This window comes from Taeniopygia guttata, chromosome 9, assembly GCF_048771995.1.
Source record: "Taeniopygia guttata chromosome 9, bTaeGut7.mat, whole genome shotgun sequence".
Taxonomy (NCBI): Eukaryota; Metazoa; Chordata; class Aves; order Passeriformes; family Estrildidae; genus Taeniopygia; species Taeniopygia guttata.
The window spans coordinates 10,351,004-10,378,207 of record NC_133034.1 but is presented as its reverse complement, the minus strand read 5'-3'; the positions used below and the strand labels follow the sequence as shown (position 1 = coordinate 10,378,207).

The 27,204-nt window shown below is 37.0% G+C and overlaps 1 protein-coding gene across 1 annotated transcript; it reads right to left on the bottom strand.

Moving 5' to 3' along the window:
• Positions 1 to 600: 600 nt before the first annotated feature.
• Positions 601 to 27,204, bottom strand: RHBDD1 (rhomboid domain containing 1). Its single transcript, XM_041718116.2, has 7 exons — positions 27,139 to 27,204; positions 22,430 to 22,948; positions 21,037 to 21,169; positions 17,675 to 17,763; positions 16,198 to 16,248; positions 11,593 to 11,715; positions 601 to 2,803 (listed from the first exon to the last, which is right to left on the bottom strand). Exons 2-7 carry the CDS (start codon positions 22,860 to 22,862, stop codon positions 2,688 to 2,690), a joined length of 945 nt encoding a protein of 314 aa, XP_041574050.2. The 5' UTR covers positions 22,863 to 22,948; positions 27,139 to 27,204; the 3' UTR covers positions 601 to 2,687.

Below are 27,204 nucleotides of genomic sequence, written 5' to 3'. Positions count from 1 at the left end.
GTACCTGATCACAGAGTTTAGAGGATGTATAAAAAACTCACAAGAAATCACAGCTCCTACAACAAAGGATCAAACTGCAGATGCTGAAATATTTTATAAAAAGCTACATTTGCTTCAAGAGCCCTTACTTGAGATAGGCAGTGACCAGGGCCAGAGAAGAAGCAAGGTCCAACACTCACCTGGGTAACTGCCCTTAATTTTTGTCCCAGAAGAGACCAAGTGCATCAGAGCACACTGGGGATTCATCTGCCACATCTGCCCTCAGCAGTGCTCTGAAAACTATTTGATGGGGGCTTTAATGACAAAAATCCTGCTGAGGACTCACAGAATAGTTTGGGTTAGAAGGGCCCTTTAAAGGCCATCCAGTCCAACCCACCTGCAATGAGCAGGTGTTACTAAACCTTCCAAATATTGTATGTAGCAGAACTTTTCAATAATCTAACTCCAAAACTTCCCCTAAAATTAAAAAGAAACAAAGTTAGTCCCAATACAATCAACCTACCTCCTTGGTATCACAGGTCTTCATTTCTAACAACATAGCAGCAGCTCTGTCATTTCAAATATACACATTATTAATCACTACAATTAAAACCAAACAGCTTTAAATGTTAAAAAATATTTATTTCAATTCTGTATACAAAAAATGTTAAAACAATGGAACATTTATTAGTACTGATAGTTTTTGTGAATATTTAATGGCATATACGTCTAAGCCCACTTTACAAAACCAAGTGCTTATAGAATTGTCATCAGGTTTTTGATTTTCCTTAAATATCTTTTTTCACCTGACTAGCACCACATCCTGTGCTTTTAAATAAGAAAAATATCAGAGTTTAGCACACACAGTATGTTACACTGCAACTTCTGACCAGAGCATTAAAGAATTTCTGAGGAACCAATGCTACATTATTCTCATTTACATCCAATCATTACCTCCTGAGAAAAATATGTAGGTTTTTGAGACTTATTTTCAGTGAACATAAAAAAGTTGGTCTTCTATAAGAGTGTATTCTATGGCTATTGCATATATACAAAACAACCCAAGCCCAAGAACACCCCAGAAATCAGCATTCTGTCTGTACCTGGAGTCCCACTGCAGTTGTGCCCGTTGTGTCCCAAAACCCAGAGCACAAAGTCTGCATCCTGATATTGTGCTTTCGCCAGCAAACAACAGCTTCCCCTACATACATTAGCTACAAACAGAAAGGGCAGGTACTATTTAATTAAAGAACACAGTAAAAAATTCCCTTTCAGGACATTTTTCTGTATGAAATATACAGCACTGTTTTTTATATTCAAAAAATAACCTCATAGAAAGGTAGACTTCATAAAGCACAGGTTGGTGAAACTCTTAAACTGCTTATCTTAACCTCAACTCCATCAGTGCTGGTGAGGAGATTGCAACAGGTCTGTGTCAAAAGCCAATAACCAAATTATTCTTCTGCAATCACACCTCTCTGCAACAGTTTTAGAGGAACATCCCCAAGTTCTTTCATTCTGAGGATAAAATGCCTGGGCAGGGGGTGATTTTCAGGGCTATACTGGAACCAAAGCCCCTCAGGTTCATCAGTTAACACTGAGAGGGAGCAGTGCCACAGGCAGGACAGCCTTGTGTGGAGGGTGTGCTCAGAGGGACAACTGAGCTCTCAGGCCTCCTGTCAGCTCCTCTGGTTGGGTAAGGAAAGTCTCAAAAATGAAGAATTCAAGGTAGCCTTGTTTAGGAATGATCTCCACAAATCTACAAACTCTCAGGTCTGATACTGGTCTTCAAACAAGATAAATATTGAGAAATAGTGGAATTTTTAAAGCTGCATGAACAGCATATACAAAATACCAAGCCTTCTTAGAAAGGGAAATAGACGCTTCAAAAAAGTGTATTACTAAATAAATATATGCTTTGTATGGCATAGCCACACACCTGTACACAAAACTCCTAACAAATTATTTCAGCTCTGTAAAGGACAGAGCCAAAAGCAGTTTTTGATTTAAAACATAAATATTAAGAAAGGCTTTAGGAAAACATAAGTAGTAACAACTCAGTTTTATCTCATCCAAGCTCTAGATAATATGGTTGAGGAAGACTGCAACACTGAAGTTTATATTAAATAATTTCCTTGGTAAGGACAGCTGGGGAAGGACAGCTACAACTATTTGTCTGCTCAAGAGCTTAAGCCTAGATTCACATGACCCAGCCACTGTTATCAAAGCAATCTTTTCAAGTGTCATTTCACATGGCAATCCCAAAAAATGAGCTGGTCAGCACAGATAACTGAGAAAGGTTTGTAAGGAAAAATTGCATAGATTTAAAGTTACATAGAAAATGTAACATTTCGGTTGCAATGGATGAAGAAAACCCATTGTCTGAGAATATCAACAGTCAAGAAGCCAAGGAATTTCTAAAGCTATACAAAATAATTTAAGGAAACAAAGTTTGGTAAAACCATCGGTCTTCTTCCATTTAAGGTGCATTAAGATGGAGATAGCCAAAGATCACATTTTCATTCTTATCTCACTTCCTACTCAAGTTCCAACTTGAGTCTGAATTCACAAAATCATATGCAGTTTTGCAACAAGTAGCAAAAATAATGGAAAAAGACTATAAATTATTCTGTAAATTACAGATTACAAATAAATCTGTAAATATGATGCTAAGTCTGAATAGCACTTTACACCAACACCTGCCAACTTCATCGTCTGTCAAACCTACGAAGCCTTCGCCTTCTCATGTCTTCTTCTGAGTTCTCAGGTGGGAACCAAAACCCATAAGGTCGCTGCCCATGATTGTGTGCTCCTCCACCAAAATCTACAAGACACAATGAAAAACAACTGTTATTTTGGTCTGTAATAGGAGAAAAATGCACATATATCCTGTAAGCCAAAGCATCACTACACAAAGGAGATGGGGAATTGAATGTTTTCAATTCTGATGGTTTCAGGGCAATTACGGCGTCCAGAAACTGCTCTTAAAGACAGTCAAATAAAAAGAAAAACCAAAACCAGAAAACTTCCCCAAACAATAAAGCTACCACCACCCAAAAAACCACCCCAACCCAACAACGAAACCAAACCAAACAACAAACCACAACAAAAAGAACATCTAACAAGTATTAACCCATTAAGAATAACAAGTATTAACAAGTATTCACATTTTTCACAATCCCTGCTTTACACAGTGAACTCCAGAATGTTAAACTATTTCAGTGCCCTCAGCAGTTGGTTCTAGTAAAAGCAGCTTTTGTGTTTACTTTTAGTACTGAGCCCAACATGTGCAGACCCACAGCAGATGGCAGCAGTTTCACAAGGGAAGGACACGTGGCAGCCCAAGCATTCCAGCTACAAACAAAATAATCTGAGCAGCAAGAGCACAGCCAGCCCCACAGCTCTGGGCCCTGGCACTCCGAGGAGGCAGGACAGGCCCTTCCAGCAGCTCTCCAGAATTCCCATCGAGGCACCCAGCAGAGAAACACCGCAAGGCTTGGTTACTCACACCAGCTCAGCTGAGGGGCTCTGAGAAACAAAAATCACAGCCTGCCTTCTGAGCAGAATTAGAGTGTTAAGGACAGGCAATTTTGCTTTAAAGGTAATAAAACCTTTGTAACATTCAGCATTTCTTAAGTTTTCACCTGCCCCACCTATGGTTAAAACTGCATCGTAATGCTGTAGATTTATAATTGATTTTTCAATCATTATAATTAAACTACTTGCCTTTTTAAAAAAAATCTTTCCAGTAGTGAAATTGTCAACTAAATATTAAAGTTTCTTATAAAGACATTTATTTTTATATACAGCATCCAAGGTTAATTTTTATTCAAGGAAACAGATACAACTTACACAGTTAAGACAAGTCTTTGCACAGTCCCCATAAAATATGCTCAACCCTTCAAATATACATGTGCATTAATAATCACTAGCAGTAGAATGAGGTGTTATAAAAAAGATTAAAAATGCTCTCTTATATATTGACCCAAAATTAGAAGGCTAGACAATATATTTTGACAAGCTCTAGGTTGAAGAAAAGATATTTTTTTACATCAAACAAAATGGCGAACAGCAAAGTGTGGATGTTTTAAACACATGTATTTATATCTGCTTGTAGATATTTAAATTATCCTGTTACCTAAAATAGTTCCCTGACACCTTTTTTCTTTTAATTACTGCAGAAATATTAATGAAATAACACCTTCATCTTATCAAAATATTTATAAGCCACAGTGCTCAGAAATGGTAATTAGGCCGCTGCTACTACTGAAACACCACCTGACATCTGTGCAAGAAACCAACACAGGCTTTTCAACACATCAGCAAAAACAAATTAAAGACTAATGGAATCTAAGTCTGCATGTAAAGGATACAGAAAACTGCAACAACACTGATGATAGATAAAACCAAAGGATAAAGTACAACAAACACAGAACAAAATATTAACCCTTCCATGGCCTATTTCATAAATTTATTGTGAACTAGAACCATGCTCTAGTAGTGAATACACAAGACTGAGACCCCCATCCCTATCCTGTCACTCTGTGTAGGAGTTTCTTTTGTTACTTAAGTTCACAATTAAAGCATGTTAGAGCAAAACAAAAAAATCACTGTAATTGCAACAGATATAACTACCCCTGTATTAATGCAATGCCACAGAAATGTTACATCAAACATTCTCACTTGATTTTTCCTCTTCTCTGAAGTTATGACCTTATTTTTAGGTTAGATAATAGGATTTGCAAGACAATTTCTGTGAGATTCAGGAGGAATATATCAAACTACCAAACTGTTAAAGTCTCACTAGTAGAAATATGTAACTAGGTCTGATAAGAAGAGTGTAGCAAATAAATAGCAGAAGTATCACAAAGCAGTATGTCTGTATTTCTTTTTCATGCTAGCTTTATTTGTGTTAAAGAAGAATCTAGAACATTTCAGTTGAACAGCTTACCATTTTCAGTATCATCATCTGTCCTGGCACTACTGAATGTGGTATCCATACAAAAACCAAACTATACAAACACTTAAATATCCATACAAAGAACAGACACTTCTCATTTCTACAAAAACTCTTACTTCTGGAGAGGCTTTGCTGTAGAAGATAATCACAGTCAGCAGTAATTTCTTTTGAACCCAGCAAAGACCACACAGCTAACCAAAACAGAGAGCTCTGATCTGGATATTTGATCAAATGTCATAACAACTTCCAGCACTTGCTTGGCTTTCATGTATTCCAGTTTTATATAAATTATCTCTTCCATAAATAGTATAGCCCTGCTACTATTTTATAAGAAGAGAATATAATTAAAGTTTACTAAGCAGCCCTTGGGTGTGCTACAGATCACATACAGTGAACACCTGACTTGCCTTGCTTTTTAATGCAAAAATACCAATGTTAAAGGATTCTGTTTAATAAAATGGGACCTAGTTTATAAACATCCAAATATTTTCTTTTTCCATGGAATCAAGGATATTGGAAGAGACCTTTGAGATCATTGAGTCCAACCTGTGACCCAACACCCCTTGTCAGGCAGACCCTGGCCCTGAGTCTTTTCCTAAACACCTCCAGAGACAGTGACTCCACAACCTCCCTGCACAGCTCATTCCAAGGTGTTTTTGATGCATTTGGAGTCAGAAGCAGCAAACTGGAGGGCAGCAAGAAGCCAGTCAAAACCCCAGTGTTCTGGGTTCTGAAAACCAGTGCTCTATTCATTTCATCTCTTCCAGCCAAGGAGCAGTTAAGTCTTTAGGTCTAATCAAACTCGCTTATTATTTACTCAGTTGTACAGAGAATTTTAAGGAAAGGCAGTGCAGGTATTTTTCCTTCTTTCATACTTTTGAAGGACCAGGGACCTTCCAGAAAGAGCAGAGATACACAAAACATTGCAACCATTTCACTGTTTTGTGTTTCACTAGAAGTCAGACAGAAACTACAAATGAATAAAAAATATAAAATGGCAAAACGGGTTTTATTCTTTCCTGTCCTTCTCTCTGCAAAATGCAGAGATGCAGAACATTCTGAGAGCTTTGGCTTTCAGGACTTATCACTGCCCCATTTTTTCCTACTCAGCTCCAAGCAGACCACATTCATTAGCCTTTGCTATTGTTTCTAACACAGCCCTTTCAGTTTCTGTCAATGTATGACAAGAATTTTGCCATTCTATGAAGCAAACTATTCTTCCTGGTGCTGATGCCAATATGTCGCACCTACAGACTTGAACATAAACTGGTGAAGAAAAGTAATGGAAATAACTGTTTCTGTACTATGCTTGGTAACAGCTGACAAATGAAAAATCACATTAGCAGGGAAGTATCTGAGGGTAATGAGTTTAGAAGGAAAGTAACATACAACAGACATAGCTGGATTGTTACCAGAGCAAGCCAGAACAATCTTGAACAGTCTCTCTCTCTCTCTCTTGCTTTTAAAAGGAGATGGTAAAATTGAGAAATACACAAAACCATTCCCTTCCCCAAAAGTCTGATAATTTGTTTTGGTTAGGAGAGGAGATGGTTAAAGACTTAATCTTTAATCCCTTCATAATTAAGGATTTTTATATTTATTTTAATCATGCTTCAAAATCTCATCTTTCCTGTATCAGTATCACCAAAATAAACTCTTTTTGAAGTAAACAAATTGTTGAAAGCACACTGGTAACATTTTTAGAAAGCATCAATCATTGCCTTATAAGCCAAAATTTTACTGCACACTCAGATCATCTCTTTGCTACAAATAATCAATGCTACAATGCAGAAGTAAGAGGATAGAGACCACTGCTGGACTTGATGATCTTCTGCAAAGAATTAAGGAGATTAGTTTTACAGCTACCATTTAGCTGGATACTGAAAATACTCCAGGAGAGATGGCATAAAATAATGTGACTGCATTTCCCAACCATTTAATAATTCTTCAGATATTAATTCACCTAAAACAAGGCTAAATCATTATTAACTGAAAATGGTTGAGACATTAAATAAATTATGTCTTTCTTTCCCAGGTATTGAAAAGAATTTACTAACCAACTCAAAAAAACTTACATAAACATGCTACGTAACCAGTCCCTAGGCTAAGACAGCTGACAGCTATTCCTCTCCTGAATAGTAAGAATGCTATGAATAACTTAAGTTAGAAGAATTTCAGGTAGACTGTATATTTATCATAATGTAGTAGAAGTATTTTGTTGATCTGAAAATAACAAGGAATGCTTTTCCTTAGAAAGTGACTAATTTATTCAAAAGAGTTCAGAACATTATTTTTAAATGGCCCCAATGAAAAAAATGTAAACTATATACATCATCTATAGAATTAATCCAATGATAAACCAAAGTTAAAATAGTAAATGGTGGGTAAGTCTAAAATTAGGAATATTCACTGACCTTACTTTACCAGTAAAAATTCACAGACTAAGTTTGTTAACATTTGCATGAATCTTACAACATAAAAACCCATTTTGCTTTCCCGTTACTGCATTTCTGCTTGTGTAATGAAGACCCACAGCAACAAAGGAACTCTGAACAATATCCCTTTCCCAGTGCCAAGCCTGAGACACCCAGATGGATGGAGGGAGATACCAATGCACACTGGAGCCACTCCAAGCAGCTCCCACTTTCTCCAAGGCTAAGGGATGCTTTTGTGCAGCCCACACACAGCTCCTGCTAACGATGCCCACAGCTGGGAAGCAGAAGTGCTGCTCTCCAGCAAGGTGACCCTGCCAAACCCACTGTGAAAGGAACAACTTTTGTTCCTTTACAAGTTACTGAGGGGAAAAAAGCATTTCCAGAGACCACTGAAGTCAGATAAAAGACTCCCATTTATATCACTGGGTCTTGGATCAAAACACCAAGAGGTCTCCACCTCCATATGCAAACCACGCTTTTAAAATGGGTGTAATGTGTATAGGAATGCAAACCACCTCTAGCTACATCCAAGATTTAACTCTTTTTAGCATTTTCCCCCTGTTTTAATTGTCTTCAGCAGTTGAGACAATTGCAAGAAGGAAACCATCCAAAAGAATTGGAAGTACCTGCCAATATGTATTTGCATATTTAGGAATTCCCAGAAAAAAACCCTCAACATTCTGTATAAATTTCAGCACGAAAATGTGAATAAATTCTTCTCTTAAAATCCATTGTAGCAATAGCAAGAACCTGTGTCACCAGCTATGTCACTGTCAACTTACTGCCTTAAAGAGCCAAGGAAGCCAACCCTCTAGGCAGTATTTCCAAAAAGTCCCTGCTTTGCAGAACTGGTCTTTACCCCACAGTATTTCAGAGGTGCTAACTGGCTGTGGTACTGGTTTGAAAGAGAAACCCATGGTGAAAGGCTCAGTGGTTCCTTTAACTCTTTTGGTGAACTTTGATCACTGTTTTAAGGACAATTGGGAGCTTTTTGGTGCTAATTTTCAGCAAACCTCTAATCCTACATCAACGACTGTATTTATGAAGAGACAGATGGAAGAGAGTTAATGAAATATTTCTAAAATAATTCTGACTATGCTTCTTGTTGCAAGTGGTCTGCTTCTTACATTGGTACCAAAACTTTCTGCATGGAAATGATAAAAATTCACTGATTCATTTTCCCAGAAATTCACTTAAGAAAGTGCTGGTGATCAGACCATAGAGCACAGCTGCAGTTTTAGAAAGTTATTTAGAACATGAGGTCTGCTCAACAAGTTTTCCAAGAGGTGTGTTGGGTACCATAGTATGAATTTCAGAAAAAAAAAAAAAAAACAACCAACCAACCAAAAGGAAATCCATCACCAAAGCTGCATCTAATTCTCAAAGCCTAAATCCTAGCATATGATTTAGTGAAAAGTATTTTCATCTGAAACAACGCACTGCATATTTGAGCACATAATCTGCTTTAAGGTATTTCTACAGAAAACCACCATATTCAAGTGCAATGACTGGCATTTCTCTAACTGTGGAAAGAACAGATAACAATGGAAATAAAATACACAGCATTTCCCCAGTTTCCTCACATAAATTCCATTCTTATATTACAATCTTCCATGGGCTAGCAAATTTCAAAGACTCCAATAAAACATCCTGTCTCAGTAGACGTGGGAACCCTTCCAGGGAACAGGTCAGCCAGATGCCCAGGAATTTCCTAGCTGCTCCAAAAGACTCTGACTAACCAATCAATACCTGGCCATCTAAAAGCTTTTGGGTGCAGAGGTATTTATTGATTTAGTTTTAAATCAAAAGCAATGAAATGCACAGACAGTTCATGATAAGATGTAAGAGGAATGTCTATACCGGATACTTGTAGGTATTTCTCTTCAATCACAAATTAGAAAGATTTTCACCTCCATGTTTAAAAAGCTTAGTCTTTTGTGGAGAAACACCAACTTGCAAAGGATTCTTAACATTATTGACATTGAAAGTCCGACACTTAGAAGTTCAATTCATAAAAAATCCCAACACCCACCACAACAAAAATCCAAATCCACATCCCACACTGATCAAGTTCTTTCTTCTGAGCAGAACAGCAAGCACACAATAGATCAGAGACTTGGTTATGCTGGGGTTACATTAAGGGTGGATGATAATACCAGTATTAAATAAAAATGTCAGTCATATATTTGAACTTCATAGTAAAAGGAATGTAAATATCAAAGGCTATGACTTTTTAAAATCCAAAATTATTTTCCTAAGTAAAGGAAGAATTATTGCAATTTCAAACCAATATAAAATTATGAGAATAACAATAAAAATTCAAAGAACCCCCAAATCAAACTAAACCAACAAACTCTGGAGAGAAAACCAATTAATGCAGTTTAAATGGTTTCTTGTTTGAGGCAACAACATAACTACAACCGAGAATGGAAAAAAATATAAGTGGCAATTCCTTTCAGCAAAGAGACCTAAATCACTAAAATAGTTTGGTAGTCTTAAAATTGATGTCTCTACAGATCTCAAACAAGCCTAGCAATTTCTTTTCTTGCATTAGACACTAATTACTATTATTATAGACATTTTTAAGATATTGCATAAGAATAGACCTGCAGTTCAGGAATGCCTGACTGTAGAATAAACAGAAATGCTGTATCTTTAGGGTGGGTTTAGATAACCCATATATGAGATTAGAGAACAGTATCTACTGAGCTTAAATTCAGTGCATGTCTTAATACAAATTTGCTTTCAGTTGTGGACAATACCTGATACCAGGAAATTCTGTATTATGTCATTAATTCTTTTATTAGCTTAGCAGGATACTACCACATCAATTTATAGGATCAACATTCTATATCCATAATGGTACATTTTGTGGCCTAGAAACCATAATAAATGCACTTGTCCAAATAAGGATGAAAAAGGTATTATCAATCAATTTAAATTATTGGAGTACTCTGTTGTCCAAGTTACAGAGCAGCTGTGATGGTTTAAATGCCATAGTTGGGGAAAAATTAATAAGAGAGCCCTAAATTGATTGTGGTACCTGCTATTACAACTTATATCAAATTATTTTACGTAATTTTTTGTCATTTTAAGTACCTGTTTCATCATCCATGTAATTGCAAGTATCTCTGAATGTTCATGCTTTAGGGAAAACGTATCATGTTCAAAGGATAGTGCTCATTCAATATAATTATTTTTCAAACTAACTGACAGGGAAGAATATCCTAATTGCCCATTAGCACAGTAAATTTCATCTCACCCTTTGTGTCCCTGAACCAGGTGTGATCAGTGACATGCTCTGTATTATGTTCTTTGTGAAATAAGACATCTGCCTATAGGCAAATTGAACCTTTACACAGCTTGTTTAAGGAAGTATTTTAAGAGCTCAAATCTCAGGTCTTGCTTGTCCAAACTGAAGTGTTCCAGCAGGCAGGAGAAAGAGGTGCAAAATAAACCAAGATCCCTACATATTTGATCACAGCAAATTCTACTGGAAACAATAGATGATCATATCTTTTCCTGCTTCACTTGCCTGTGATGCTTAAAAACTTAACCAGCACTGAAACCAGGCACTACCAGAGTGTTAAGAAATGCTGCTTTGGGCAGAGAAGTTTAAAGTTAAACCTGGTTTGCTACAGCAATCTAGTGGAGTACTAATGAAACTCATTCTTGTGCTTCATCAAAGGACATTCCCCAAAAAAACATATTCCTCTTATAGCACAAAACTTACCTCTGTTCAAAAACACAAGCAGATAAAAAACACATCTTACCTGGAGTGCTGGATAATATTTAAGGCTAAAAATGAAAGTTGCAGATGTTTCACAGTGATACATGTAAGCTTTTAAAGTGCATACTACTTACTTATTTATATTATAATCTTATCACTGTGATTCATATTCTGTTTTCTTGATATTTTCAAAAAAACTCCACAAGAATGGCTCATTCTTTCATGTAACATCTCAAAATGCTTAGTATTAAAAGCTTTGAAGGATTTCTTTCTCAAACTCAATGTTAAAAATTATGCAAAGTATCACCTTAAAAAGACAGTAAAATAGACAATATCCCTTACAATAAAGCTCATTTTATATCCACTCCTTCCCAAAATTACAAGATATATCCAAAAATAAGTAATGAAGAATACATCTTGTTTTCCCTCCTAAGTCCCTTTCAGTATGAATCATAATTTAAGAGATAAAAATGGAATAAAATTCCTACCTCTTTCATTAAGACTGTTTAGCACTGCCCTTTCAAGCTGTTCTTCTTCAGTGAGCCCACCTGTATAATCAAAGTAGCTCCTTGGAGTTCTATATTGAAAATCTGGATAATAGCCATAATACTCTGTAAAATGAATCAAAAAACAAAATAAATTTCTGCTACTCAGCAAGTGTGAAATCAGATGTTACCTTCTTGCTGTCTGTCTTCCATAAATTGTTTTAATTTGGGAAAGAAAAAAATTATTAGGGTTCAATTACTTATACAATATATATGCCATGGATTAACTTCCAATTTACAAAGTCACAGCATAGTAACACGAGAAAAAAAAAACAACAGAGAAAAGATGGACCAAACATCTCAATTTTTTATAACTGTTAAAAGTAAGTTTCAGAATTGCAATTACTAAGTAGTTTCACACAGAAATTGAAACACTGTTTTCATCATCTCCTTTTAACATTTCATTGTCAGTATTTGGACACCTGACTGCTATCACCAGAACACAACCAGGTACTGTTCAGGCTTTTTCTCCCCACCTCTCTTCCCCTTACCCCCAGGGACAATAAAACAATGTCATCACAAATTCCAGTCATCTTTGGACCTAGAGAACTCACAGGAAAAGATTCCTACAAATTCCTGCAGTGCTCTGGCACAGCTAAACCTGCCCTGCAAAAAGCCAGCAGAGCACAGAGATCTCATCAGTGTCCCTCTCACTGCTGCTGCTGCACTGCTGACAAACCTTTCTGGCCTTTGCACAGCTGGCCAAAGCCAAGCACAGGCCATCACCCACCCAAACACATGGGATTCAAAAGGAAAAAATTACTTGGCCAGAGAATTGAGCAAGACTCTCTTCCTGTTAACAACACAATCTGATCTTGCCTGAGCACAGCAAACCTAAGCTGAGAAAGATTGTAGAAAAAAAGTCTCACTTTTCAACTGAGGAAAATTTTAGAGAAAAGTCCCATTTTTCTATTCCATTTCTTTCTTTTCAAAATACAAAGCTTTTGTGTTCACATCTAGAGAGCTGAACAAGGGATTTTGAAGAACCAAAGTACAGAAAGGTTGCCAGTTTCTTCCAACTGAGAGAAAATTATACAAAGGTTTTTCGAAATTATGGAAGTGGAAATATTTTTGTATTAAACAAGTACAGCAGGCCATTTCCTTTTTCTTCAGATTATTAGCATCAATGATAGTCTTGTGTTCTCGCATTGGTTTTATCAATTCTGTGTGAAATTTGTGAAGTTTCTGTGGTTAATAACAAATACAGATAACAAAGTGAGGACAAGTAAATTATTTCTATTTAAAAATTATTTTGCTAAAGAAAAATATCCCAAGCTCTAGAGCCTTAGACAAATAAAACCAGCAATACTCTGTCTTGGAAGTTATACAGGAAAAGCAGGAAAAACTGACCACAGTAACTGCACAAAATTCTACAAAGAATTATATATATTCTGTATTTGCAAATATCCCTACATTGATTTTATAAACACATGTACACATACAGAGTATACACACACATTCTGTCTTTTTCCAATTCTGTATTGTCTTGGAACACAACTGACATTGGAAGATTTTTCCTACACCTGCAGTGAAATCTGACTGAGGGGCAGCATTTAGCTGTTATGTCTGTACACTCTGGATGCAATCTTTATATACTCCCCTCATTCTCCTCTGCTTTATGTTAATCTAAATGAACATTTTCATTCAGCTATGAATTTATTTTCTGGAGGCTTCAAAACTATATGCATGAAGAGTGTAAAAATCCTGCTACTAAAAGCATGAAATTATCAAATGAAAGCAAAAAGATTCTATATTTAGGTTTGTTCTATTGCTGTAGTTTTCTCTATGTTTTATGTTTCACACTGCCAGCAAGTTGTAAGTGCTCAGAAAGCTGTAATCTTTTATTTTAAAATGAAACACAGTTTGGTAACATTGACATGTTCAAGGTGTTCCTATTAATCAAAATAAATGTCCTAATACTTTATTCATGAACTGCACTTAGAGAAAACCCAATTCAGCTACTAAATACTAAATGTGTTAAAATTACACTTAATACCTTTTTTCTTTTAAAGCTGTTTCCTTGTGCTGTTTCATAAAATCTCTTCTGACCACAGCTTCATCTATTTTTCTACCTAAATTGGTATTTAAAGGCACATAGTAATAAATCAGCAATGCCAGAAAGTGAAAAACTAATCAAGATATGCATCATTAGCCTATGACACTAGAGAGAGTTTTCTTCATTCACAGATGGCCAAATTTATTCCATATATCATACACCAAGCAAAAGGTTAAATCTTCCATTAAGACTTCTGCAAATAGGATGAAAGACAATTACAAAGTATATGAACAGAGAATGAACATATGTATTTTCAAACAAATATGTATTTTCTTAACTGCAGTTGTAAGTTATTTTAGACAAATTAATTTAGTACAAAGAAAAAAATTAAATTGTTGTATCTAAAGGCAAATTTGGAAGACAGGATAATTCAGGTTAACTCACTCCATCTCCTCTTTGTCCAAAAGAATTCAAAGTAACAGCATTTGAGGACTGCTCAAAACATGCAAAAAAAATCCCAGACTTCTTTGTTGTCAGCATACTACGGCTTTTTATTCCCTCCCCATCACAGCAAATCTACTACATGAAATCTCTTCCATTTTCCCTACTTGAAAAAAGCTGGAAATGCAAACAGAAAGGGCTGTTGAGAATCTCTCTGCTGCTCCTCCACAAGGGTGGTCTCATACACTCACCCAAGCTCCCAGCAGCTGGTGTTTGTACAGGGGCTGTAACTGATCACAGAGTTTAAATGTCAAGTACAAATCCTTATCTTCATTAGCTATTAAAGGACTTTTTCCAATATAAATCTCTCAAGTTTCCATGCACCCTGCTGTTCTGGGATACTGGAGGAAGGTTCAGTGTCTGTGAGCAGCTGTGCTGGGCAGCACCTGTAAGTGGATGAGCAGCTTCAGCTGGCTGGGACTGCCAGCCATGGGAACAGGTCACTTGTGCTTGCTGCACACGCTGTGCTCACCTCTTATTTCACTTCACAGTAGTCATTGTTTTATTTCTTTACTGGCCTTTAGATCAAATGTTTTGTGACCTGAGAGCAAATGAGAGTAATGAAAATCCTGGGTAAATATACTTTTAAGTTGGAACAATCCCTGTTGCTGTTGCTGAAGAAAGCAGGCAAAGATCTTTTGTTTAGGAATTACAAAACAGATGTTTCAAAAATACTTAAGGACCCAGAATCCTGCTTGTGGGAACTATTTAATGTAATAATAAAATTGGAGATAGATCATGGAAGACAAAGTCCATCAGGGAGAATAAAAGTAGCTATAAACTTGGCTCAAAGTAAGCACATCTGAATTATAAAAAACTATACTAAATTAAAAAACCCTGCCTGACAAAACATCAGAGAACAGTAAGAATGATCAAACGTGTGAAATAATTTCCTTATAAGCAACCAGACAGACTCCAGCTTTCTGAATGGAGAGAAAAGATGACCATTGTGAGTACAGGACTGAAGCCTAAAAAACCACTAAGGAAGGAAGTACATAAATATGAAGGTTTAGTCTCCCTCCTCAAAGAAGAATTAACATGCATCAAATGAAATTAGCAGTTAGCAGGTTCAAGCCAAACCAAAAAAATGACAGATTTTAAACTAGAAAACAAACTGTTAGTCTTTTCTGATGATGTAGATGTTCAAAGTGTTCATGTCGATTCAAAGAGCTTTTGACAAATTGATGGAAGAAGGATCTACCACAGGCTATTAAAGACAAAATTCTCCCATAAAACTTTCTGCTGAGAACATCTTTAAGCCACAAGCCACTGCACACTGGCAGATATTTGAGAGAGTTATCACTATGCATTTATCCTGTTCTTCCAGCAGATGCCTAGGAAAGAGCATAAATCACTGCAGGAGGTAAGAGATGCCAGGATATGCATCCCTTAGCTCAGATCCAACACCCAGAGCCCTCCTCCCAGCCTCTCCTGGCCCTCACAGACAAGGACTCCACCTATTATTTCTGTACACTCCACATGCAACGATTCAATGTTCTGCAGAAGTGAATCAAACATGCTCCGCTCAGTGTGCCAGCAGCACAGCCATCCATCTATAAACTGAGGATGGCCTAAATTCAGTCTGCTGAGGAGGGGTTTTCTGCACACAAATTACTTCATTTACAGAGAGTGTTCCAAGGAACAAGATCCTTGTTAAAAGGGAAAAACCACCCCAGAATGGAACAGATAAATTTGCCAGACGAGGGCATATTTTCCAAGGTCCAAAAGGCTGCTTTCAGCAGACACAATTTCCCCACTGCTACACCTTGTGCAAAAGGGATGATATTTCCCTGAGGCAGCATTTTAGGAAGTCATGACCTTAATTTGAGGCTTAAGGCTCTTGTACAAAATCCATCCACATGCTTGCCTGAAGAGGAAAGGTGAGACATGCCCAGAGAAGTCATATAAGTTTAGCAAGTATACGAGCGCAGAATATTTTGTATACTCTGGATGTTTTATTCACACAACTCTCCTATAGGTTTTCTAATCATTAGGAGAAACTGTTTTTAAAGCTGGAGTAAGTTTTTGGTTAAGTGGACAAGAGTACTTACCTGTATAGTAGTCCCTTGGCCTGTCAGGCTCAGTGAAGAAAGAAATGCCAGCTAAATAAAAGAATAATGCATATACTGTTAGAATAATATTTTCTTTATAGAAGACAAAATTCAAATTTAAAGTACCCTTTTTTAAAATGTTTGTTTCATAAGATACAGGCAGGAAATCAGTCATGGGTATCTGTGGATTTTTTTGGCATGAGTGAAAGAATAACACTATTGCAAGCTTGTATGTTGTTCCAGATTTTATAGTAGAGTGCTGCCATAGTCAAGCAACATATAAATGTAGACTAGAAAAAAAGCAAACCAACCTATAATGTTCTTCCCAGAACACATAAAGAACAATTTCTCTACTGAGAGTACTCATTAGTAATAATGTTTAATGCAGAGAAAACTAAGGACTGGAGCAACACTGCAGTATTCCTGCTTTTCTACACAGGAGAAAAAAAAGCCCATGCACTGAACACTGCTTCCTACAGCTGTCAGTCACACAGAACCTGCAGCAGCCAGGGCAGGTTTCACTAACAGTACTGCAGGGTTATCACTGAATCCCAGAGAAATTCATTGGAAGGGACCTCAGAAAGTCCCCAGTCCAACTCCAGCCAGAGCAAGGTTAGTGAGGAGATGAGAGCAGGTTACCCAGGCAGAGCTGCATCTTGCCAAGTCCAAGGCTGGAGACCCTGAGGCTGCCCTGGCAGCTGAGCTGGTGCCTGCTTGTTCTATAGTCATGGGGTAGTTCCCCCGTGGCACAGGATCATGCAAGGTTAACCTTTAACCAACGGGACACCTGCGTCTGTTCCCCAGCGAGGCAGGAAAGCTGATGCTTTGGTGACCTTTTTTCCCTTCCAGCTGCTGAACATACATGACTTACAGACTATCCCCAAACTGTGATCAAAGCCCCAATGAGAGCACACACATTTGAACAAATAATTCCCCACTACACAAACACCGTACCCATGTTCAATTTGATGGACATGGACAATATTTTAGAAAATAATTATAACTGCAATATGAAAAGTTGTAATAACACATTGTTGGAAAGGTCGAGAAATCCAGCAACCATTTCTTAAGCACCCCATCACCTTTTTCAAACCAGAGACTTCCATTAAAATCAACACAACAGTAGAAATTAAGATGGAAACATTTGGTTCTGACATGTTTATAGCTTCACCACACCTCACCTGAAGTGACATTTTCATTGAAATATTATACTCTAAACAAATACTTTAAAAGAAGAGTAAAAGATACTCATCTAAGTAAAAATATCTGAAAGCCAGATTTATTCTTTATTGTTCTTATCCGTATTTAAGAAAAAGATTGAATTTTTTCTTCTGCACCCACTTTAATAAAATGAGCACATATTTAATTGTCTAAAAACTTGCCGGAATTGCCTGAATTTCTATATGCAAGGCTTACTGAATTTTAAAAATAAAAGTGTTCCTTATGCAGATTTTGTAAATTCAACCAAATTATATACCTGCACAGGCTTGCATGATCTTTTTCAGAGGTCCCATAGTGTACATCAATCCAACAAGAATCCCTGACAGATGCCCAGCAAAAGAAGTCCTAGAAAATAAAAAAATCTTGTGAGTAATGGGAAGAGGGTCTTGTTTTGGTAGAGACACAAAAGGGAGAGTGGAGAATTTGTAACGAGGAAGTCTGAGACTTCCCTGAGAAAGTCTCTGAGTGAGACCAAGCACAGACACATTACCTGCCTGCAAGGTTATAATGCCAAATTTTCTTTCTTTGTAACTACCTTAAAATTGGGAGTTACACAGTTACAGAAAAGTATTTAAAAAATATCCTGAAAAAAATAATTGGAGAGATCATTTTAGTTGCTACTGAATATGATTCCCTAAAAGCATTTAAAGACTTACCAAAGGAGTAAACTGGTTTTAAGCTTTAGAAAAGCAACTTACATTGTAATGTCTGGGTAGTTCTTACCAAAACCATGCACATTTCTGTGAGAAAGCACAAACTTTTTATTGCACTATCCATGCAATCCTACAATTAGTCTGAAAGAAACACGAATGCAGATCCACTGTAATCTTTGTAATACACTGCCTTCAAAATTAAAACAATTGAAATGCTGAGATCCCAATTCTTTTCTATGCATACCAACAATTTCTTTTAAAAATATCATTACCATTTGTATACAGAATGAAAAGGCCCTGGATTCTTTTAGAAATCAAATTAGAAGCACATGTTTACAGTAAATAAGGAAATTTCCTCCAGTTATTGACATGACTAGGGTGTACTCTATAAATTCAAAAATCAATTTTCAGCATTCAAATTAACAATTAAAACTCCTTAGTGTTTAAACATAGATTAAGAGAAAAGCTTCTGAGTTCAAGCAGGTGTAAACATTAGTTGCAAATTTTTCACCTCTATTATGAAGTTACAGAAGTTAATACACTAAATATTAAAATTTCCTCTTATGCGCAATTAGAAATAACTCATTTATACTGGTTGTCAAAAAATTTAAATAATATGAGTTAACATTAGCTTTTTTTCCTCTATAAAGTAAAAATGAAAGCTCTGTTTAATGTACCAAGTGTAATGTTTGCATCAATTTTCACATTCAGGTCAGTGACCTGCAGGAGTTATACAGATCATGGCACAAGCACTCAGGCCAAGACAACTTCCAGGCATCAGTGGTAAAAGGAGACAGGAGAATGCAAGTGTCACTAGAGGGAGGTAAAGATCAAATGTAAATTCACTCTTTTTCCACCTACTTAACCACAAACTCAAATCCTGCAGCTCTCTCGTTGGTAACCAACAACTCTTTAAAGAGCAACACATAAATGCCGATGTGAACATTTATAGATAAAGGGTAGTGACCAAAATACAGTATCTATAGAGAACTAATTTTCCAAACAGATTTTCTGGGACAGATTTTCCAAATTTATGAAAGATACGTGCCTGACTTGGAAAATGTCTGACCTCAGAAAATTAAAAATACTTAAAAATCATCACTCCAGAAATCACCATTATTATATTGGTTCACGTAAGACTTAAGATATCTGCTCAGTTAAACAGAAAGTAACTTTTCACATGTCTGTTCTTCCATTAAACAAATAATCCCAAAGACTGCTAAGCAAAGCCTACATCTCAATATCCTTTATGGAAGGTGAAGATTAGAGAGATATTAAATGCACTTAAAAAATTTTCCAAAACAAAAATATTAATGAGAAAGAAAATAATAAGATGTCAGTAAACTCCTAAATCCTCTCCCAGCACACAAAGTAGGTCCAAATTTACTGCATAAGCTTTCTAACTGGGCAGAATTCTGCCCCAATTACTGACCTCTTATCTATTCAAAACTAAATTATGCAATTTGGTTTACAAAAGGAACCAGTTAAACATAGACTTCAAATGTTATAACCTGCCCTGAGCACACAGATGGGCATGGAAGAGCAATGCTGTGAGAGATACAATTGCTATGGTTCATTGCAAGGCAGTTGGCAGTTACTAATTAAACATGTTGTGTTCTAGGATACAAATTTCTGGGGATCATTACTTGTTTTCTGTAGCCCCCATTATCATTTAAGTGCTGTGAAATTGCCCTCTGTAGGGGTCACTGTAGACGCTTAGATGAGACAGCAATCCAAACTTCCATGAAATTATGAAATATTTTTTGATATTATTTTTGGACTTCCTATCCACTCTCTACCCAAAGACATTTCTACAGTAAAGCAACTGAAAAAGAACAGTACACAATGACTGAACTCATGGTTTTCCTCTACCATAAACAGTAGGATATGGTTGTACTCATACATAACACCCTTCCATTATTCTTTAATTAAAAGTAAGTACTGGTAAACATATCACCAAATAAAACCTATGTTCAGCTGAAACAACAGTTTATGTTTTTCAGAAAAATGTTTTTAATGCACTGAAACCTTTACTTTTCCATTTGTAGCAATGCCATGCAGCTCACAAATAAAATTGCATTTGGGCAGAGCACTCTTCTGTCTTTAATCCTCACTGCAGTCAATTGAGCAACCAGGCATAAAGCTATAAAATCAGTGCTTAACCTAAGCAATATCTGAATTCTCCTTCTGTACTAGGAGATGTTCTATCAGCTATATCAGAGTATCTGACAAGGATATCTCAGTAATGCTGAGCTCTTATTTTTTTAATCTTTCTGAAAAGTGGAAAATTGTACATAAACTGTGATTTGATAGTTCATAGGTTTTGTGTCCGTACTTTGCATATATTCAGCAATGTGATTCACAGTTACAAAACATTACATAGGAAAATTACTCCCTTGCAAACAGGACTACAAAAATCAACCACCAAAGAAGAGCAAGGCCCTGTTCTCCCAGAGGCAGGGGCAGAGGAACTGTGCTGGCACAGAGCACACAGGGAAACTGAGAAAGGTGACCAGCAGCACTGCAGGACAGTGACACTGACAGTGACAAAACTGGCAGAATACTGGATGATAGTTTGATCACAAATCAGAGGAGTGACTAAGCCAGAGTGGTCTAGGACAGAAATGACAAGCAAACAGTGAGATACTGCTCAGCTAAAAAAGCCCTTTATTGGGCTTTATGGTGGAGAAGTTTACTTACCTCATTGAAAAGGCACAGCCCTTTTCCTTATCCATCAACTTTTGTTATCCTCCTTCAAATACTCAATTGCTCCTTCTGGGAACAGTGTTTCAGGATTTTAATTTGAGATGTACTCAAAATAGAGGGTTTTAAGGAAAAAGCAGACTGCAGGCCCAACACTGCACTGGGATACCAGCTAACGCTACTCACACTTCATGAGACATTTCAAACTACTCCAGATAGCCCAGATCTCTTCTCCTTTCTTTGAAATATTAAATGCACTTACCCTGGGGAGATAAAATGAATAGCCAGCAGCTCCACCCAGCAAGCATATTTACTGGATATGGGCAATCCAAGGACACTGCTCACCCTTCCTGGGTTATAATGGTTGTTCAGAACTTTCAGAGCAAACAAGACACCTGCAAACAAGAATAAATCACATGAAGAGAGAAATACTTGTGCACAAATAATAAAGAAATGCAAACAATTTGAAGTACCATGCAATTTCAAAACACCACAAAGCATATTGCTGCATGCCAGAACAGTACTAGTCTTTCAGTAATACTTTTCAGTGACTTAAAAAAAAGATACAAAAATTGTGTATTTGTATAACTGCACAATCTAAGCTGCTTTTTAATGTGCCTGCTCACTGTAGCTATTCAGGTAGTCAAAACAATACAAACATAATTTAAAAGAGTTCTAGTTGAAATAATTGACAAAATTAGTGAACTCAAATGTTCTGTGACTTGAGAAAAGCCACTACTGAAAACAAGACAAATATGTGTAAAGTTCAACAGTAGGTTCAAATTTTGAATTAATGGAAAATCATCTTACACATACTCCAGAATCACTTGTTTCTGAAAAAAAAAAAAAGGAGCTAAACCATCTTTAATCATAATAAATAATACTAATTTCTAACTGACTGCAACTGTTTTATCATGCAACCACCAGCCAATATGATGGAATGAATTCAGAGAATTTACTGGAAGTGTTTATGAAAAAGTCCCTCTCAAGAGAAAGCTCACAGTGGTCTAAGCAACTTTCTTAAAGGCTGAAAAAGAGAGCTTGCCTTCTAAGGCTAGGTGCCAATGACAGCAAGGAAATCCCCTAATTATCTAGAAATGCAGGGCTACTTTTCCCCTTGACTGCAGATTTTTTTAAAGAGAAGGAGTTTGTTTATTGACTTGAAAATGATCTGTCAAAGGAGGAGACAAGACCATTACTGGAAGAAAGATGACCAAAATCAGGTGTTTGGATGTTGCTAGCAGAAGCAAATTTGGGGAGTCTCTCCAAAGACAGGCACAAGTAATTTTAAACTGACTGACTTTTCCAGAAGCCACCTAAGGAGCATTATTGAAATGCTTATATGACATCTGAAAATTAAGAGTTCAGACTTCAATTAACCAGCAATATTAAACAGAAAACACAATTCTCCCAGGATTATGATATTTTCATGTTCTCAGCTAAAGTCCCTGCTGGTCACAAGAACATGAACTGACTTAATGTTCATGCCCATAGTACATGCTTTAAATTAAAAAATAGGATAAACACACTGATGTGACAATCATACATATATACAGATGTACACCCATCCTCTTTCTTCAATTAACAGTTATTGTTATATAGCAACTATACACATTAATTTTACATATGTGAATTGGACCAACACTGTATCTTACCTGAAAAACCTACACCACAATTCATTTCATAGGAAGGATCATCCAGAATTACCACAAGCAGGAGTTCCAGCACCATGTAAACTATTCCAATCAGTACTGAAAATACTGCAATGATGTAGGCAAACCATATGCTCTTCAGCTTTCTTTCCAGCATTATGCCCTTCCAAAGCATGGAAATCATGTTATAATACAAATGCCAATCATCTGCATGGTGGAAAGGAGCAAGCAGCAAACGCTGCCAGTTCTTTCTGTATACAGCTTCATTTACACTGAGACACGCTTCAGACAGTGGCCTCAAAGGATTCAGAAAGAGAAAAATATTCAGTACAAGCACCCCAAGGGTAACAGAAGGAATGTTCTGGAGTCCAACTTGAGAAATTTGATAAAGCAGCAAAAGCAGTCCAGCACTGATTCCTCTTTGCCTTCGTTCCATAGTAACTTCTTATTCAAAGAAATGTGAAGATTATTTCAATTTCCAGTCTTTTATTCAATTTCAAGACCATACAAGTTTTCGAAATTCTGAAAGAAAAAAGATAAATTGTTATATAACTATTGTGATGTTTTGAAGCTCATCGCTGTTTTTTGTGAATTTTTAAACACAAAAAAATTCATCAAGGCAATCAGCTGAGACCTTTTATATATCAGAACAAAAATTCAACTGAGGAAAAAAACCCACAATTTGTAAACTGATACAAAACACAAATAAAAGAGATTTACACAGGTAATCCTGACAAGCATTGATAGAAAAAGCAGTCTGCAACCTCTGTTTCACATCCCTCGACAGGCTGTACTTTACCCATTAAAATACTTAGGTATTCTAGGCATGTTTTCATTAATTCTGATTCAGTCAGAATAATTAAGATTTCAGGAAGGAAAACAGTTCAAAATTCTTCTCTATAGTCTCAGTTTCTAGGATTCCTATCTTTGCTACGTATTTAAACTTTTTTAATGATCGTTTTTCCAAATTTTACAAATATTCTAAACAAGTTAAGCTTGAAAACTAAAAGTCAAAATTTTTAAAAAAGCAGCAGAGACACAGCTAAGAACTCCTAGATGCAATTTGAAAATTGTTATTGCAAATTGGTCATTGCAGATAATTACATTGTCAGTCTTTCACTTTAAAGTCAACATTACCAAAAAGCATAGTTAATCCAAAGTTTAATCAATGTTATTCTCTTTTTCCACACTAGCTCTGATATCAGGTACATCAACATCCCACATTCTTACAACCTTCTCCCAGACCTCTGTCTTTTCTTGTACCATGTGCACAGTTACATCTTTTTAATCAGAAAACAGTCGAACACAAAACCTGTTAGCATTTAAAAGTGAACATCCTTTAAGTGCAAGTTATGAGGAAATGTCAAAATCTTGTCATACCATATTGTTCAAATTGCCAATCTTGTGTTTTAAAGTTCCCATTTCTGCTCCTGATACCCTTAAATTCCCAATTTAAGTACTTTCAACACCCATGCACCTAGGAAAAGAAACCCTCATGCAACACATAGCCAGACAATAATCATGGAACAGGACTGGAAATGCTTTCTGTCATGATCACAGCAGTGCCAGTTATCACAAACCATTCCCATTACTGGGAGCAATCAAAAATGTCAGCCAAAACACACTGTGTGTTTGAGTCAAAGGGAAAAACATACAAGAAAGAGAACAGTAGTTATCTGAGAGCCTCCTTAATGCAACTCCCTTAAAACATTCCTCCTCAGCCTCTACTCCATTTATTAAAAGTCTAATGAGGCTTGAAACAATGAAGCACTTTTTTCTTTTATCTTTTTTTTTTTTTTTTAATATGCCACCTACTTCAAAATGTACAAATTTCCAGAAACTTGAAACAAACATTTGTCTTCCATCCAGGCTGCCACGTGTCTGCATTTTTGTCACCTACTCAAGATAAATGTCTGAACTAAATATCCTTGGAATTTGCTTGTTTCTTGTACAAAGCAAGTAAAAAGCACTTGAACTTATTTTTACTGTGACAAACCCCCTCAACCATAAAATATTACAACTTCACATTACGAAAAAAATCATGTAACAAAGTAAATATTTTACTAAACACCAGTTAAAATGAAATGTTCTACAATGTTCTACTGTCTTTTCCTATAGCTGTAATTTGAATTTAGAGGAAAATAATCTCTCTGTACCCTTACTCCCCCTAAAACAGACATAACTACCCTGAAATTTTGATTTATGTTTATGCAAAAACCAAGTACACGCTAGAAAAAAAATTTGTGCATTCAGCCTACATGTTCAGATTAGAGTTAGACCAATGTCAAAACCACTTGAAACATGAAGGTGAGTATCAGATCCCAAGCACAAAGCATTCCACAATAAAGATAAGCCTCAACAGGCCCACACCACTTGTCTGTGAAGATTCAGTCTCAGGATACAAAGGTTTCTCCAGGTAAAGCAGAAACAATGTTTTTAGGGCAAAAGAGGGGGGCAAAGGAAGCAGAAGCCAACTGTAAACACTTTTACTGTGGCCCTCAAACTTTGGAAAGAGGTGAGGGAAATGCCAAACAGAAAAAAACACCAATGCAAGGAAAAATAAACAAAAAATTGAAGCATAATGTATCATCCTGTTTATATTTAATAAGTATGCAAGGAGAAGGTCAGCCACAAGCTGTCAGCTACAATAAGCTTTGAAATGTCCAGTCAACTATATAGCTCATAGCAAAGACAAGGTTAATTATAAAATTAATTACTTCATACAGAACAACTTCTGGATTAATCAGATGTGACTTTAAAGGGCTTTCCTTCACAAAGGAATACTGAATGGTGAACTCAAAAGATACAGCATTTCAGAATTTGGTGAGAAAAGTCACACATCTGTAATAAAAATGGTTTAAAACAATTTAAACTCCCTTACTGAGACAATTCAAAGTTAAATATTAACATTCAATAATTTAACAAATGGCTATATCACAGTCTTTTTTTATTATGTAATATTTTAAAATTCAAAGTTTTCTGTGAGAATAAAGAAGCTCTTCAGCCTCTTATATCTGCTTCAGCATGAAAATTGAAACTCTTTTAGAGATATTTAATCCTCTTAGGTACCACTAAAAGAGGAAGTCCTTAATATAATAAGCTTTTAAACTAAAAACTTCACCTTAAAACTGAAAATTGTGTTCTGAAGGGTGAACAATTATTGTTCACAATAAAATATACACGTTAAACAATACATGCCAAGAATCATTTTAGCCACCTTATCCCAAAATAAATGAGACAGCTTTCACAGGAAAGAACCCAAAGGACTAGGTCAAATCTCTCTCATAACAGACAGTAATTAGTAACTGCCTTTCAAAACACCAGGATACATCTACACTAATTGAAGTTGGGGAAGTGAAATAGTCATAAATATTTAATATCACTGTACTTGTAAAGGTAAGAGGATGTCACAGCTTAAAACAAAAACACATCAAAACAACAGTGAACTTCAGATTGGGCCACAGCTGTATTTTAATTTCATAGATGTTTAACTCAGAGTCAGGGATTTGGGGTTTGTTGCTTTTCTTTCCCCACTCAATTGCAATTGTTACATGTGTACAATGTTAAAACTGGGCAATCATACTAGAAGAGCTTCCTCCTTTATCTGAAGAATTTTTTAATATTATGAAAAAACTAAACCATCAAAGACTGCCTTACTCCACTTCAGAAATGTGAAGCACAACAGCTCTTACAATTTTGGCATTCCTTGGTAGCTTTGCGGGAAAATTTGTCTGCACTGTGTAAGAGAAGAACAGGAAACACACTTTCTGAAGAAATCCATTTTAAATAACACTGGTTAAATAAACAATTCAGAAACATATGCTTTCTAGTATTAGCATTATACTACTGTTGTCAACACCTCCAATGTATGTCAATAAAAAACCAGTTCCAGGAAGAACATCCTTATACTATTTCAGGAAATTAAACCAGCTCACGTATTGTTAATTACATTTTACAGACACCTGAATTACTCAAAGTCGCTGTTTTAACAGCTGTAAGAAGCCTTACCAAATGCAGACAAGATAACACTTAACTTGCACTGTATCAAAGAAGAAGCAACAGCATTTGCAGTTTTTGGGGGTAGGGTTTTTGCTTTGTAGTATTAACAAAGAAAGGGATATAGTTGTGGCGAGTTATTGATGATTTTTTTTAGGAAGTTGGTTACAGAATTTATAGAAACTAGCACTGCAAGCAGCAGCCGAAGCGCGGCTGTGAGGAGCGCAGCCCGTGTGCAGCCGCGGATAAGCCCCGCGGGCTCCCGGCTCCCCCTGTGCTCCCAGAACCGAGCCCCACCGGCACGACGGGGCTGTGTGTATAAAGATAACGGCTGTGAAACCGGGAAATATCGGCGATTCCACTTCTCACGCCGCTTCCCTTCTGTAATTCCCACCACCACTCCTCGCAGCGGAGGGAAACTTCCCACAGAGCGCAGCTTGAGGGCAGCTCACCCAGCGCAGAGCCCGCTTGTCGGGGCTCGCTCCGGGCACCCCCTCAGCAGGGCGGCGCTCCCCGGCTGCGGGCCGCGCCCCTCACGGCCGGGCGGCCGCTGTGCGCCGGGAGGCGGCGGCAAAGGCGAGACAGGAGGAGGGCAGGAGAGCGGAACAGGAGAGCGCGGCAGGAGGAGCCGCGCAGGGCCGGCGAGGAGGAGGTGAAGGAGGAGGTGAAGGAGGAGGAGGCGGCGGCGGCTCCAGCGCCCCCCGCCCTGCACTCACGTTCTGCGGCGGCACACCCGGAACCTCGCGCCGCCCCACGTGACCCGCGGCCGCCACTCCGCGGCG

Coding starts and splice junctions, on each gene's coding strand:
- RHBDD1 (XM_041718116.2), bottom strand. CDS start 22,862: ATGGAACGAAGGCAAAGAGGAATCAGTGCTGGACTGCTTTTGCTGCTT. Junction 16,249..17,674: donor GATCATGCAAGCCTGTGCAG/GTATATAATTTG, acceptor TCTTTTATTTAG/CTGGCATTTCTTTCTTCACT. Junction 2,804..11,592: donor AAACAGTCTTAATGAAAGAG/GTAGGAATTTTA, acceptor TGTGTCTTGTAG/ATTTTGGTGGAGGAGCACAC.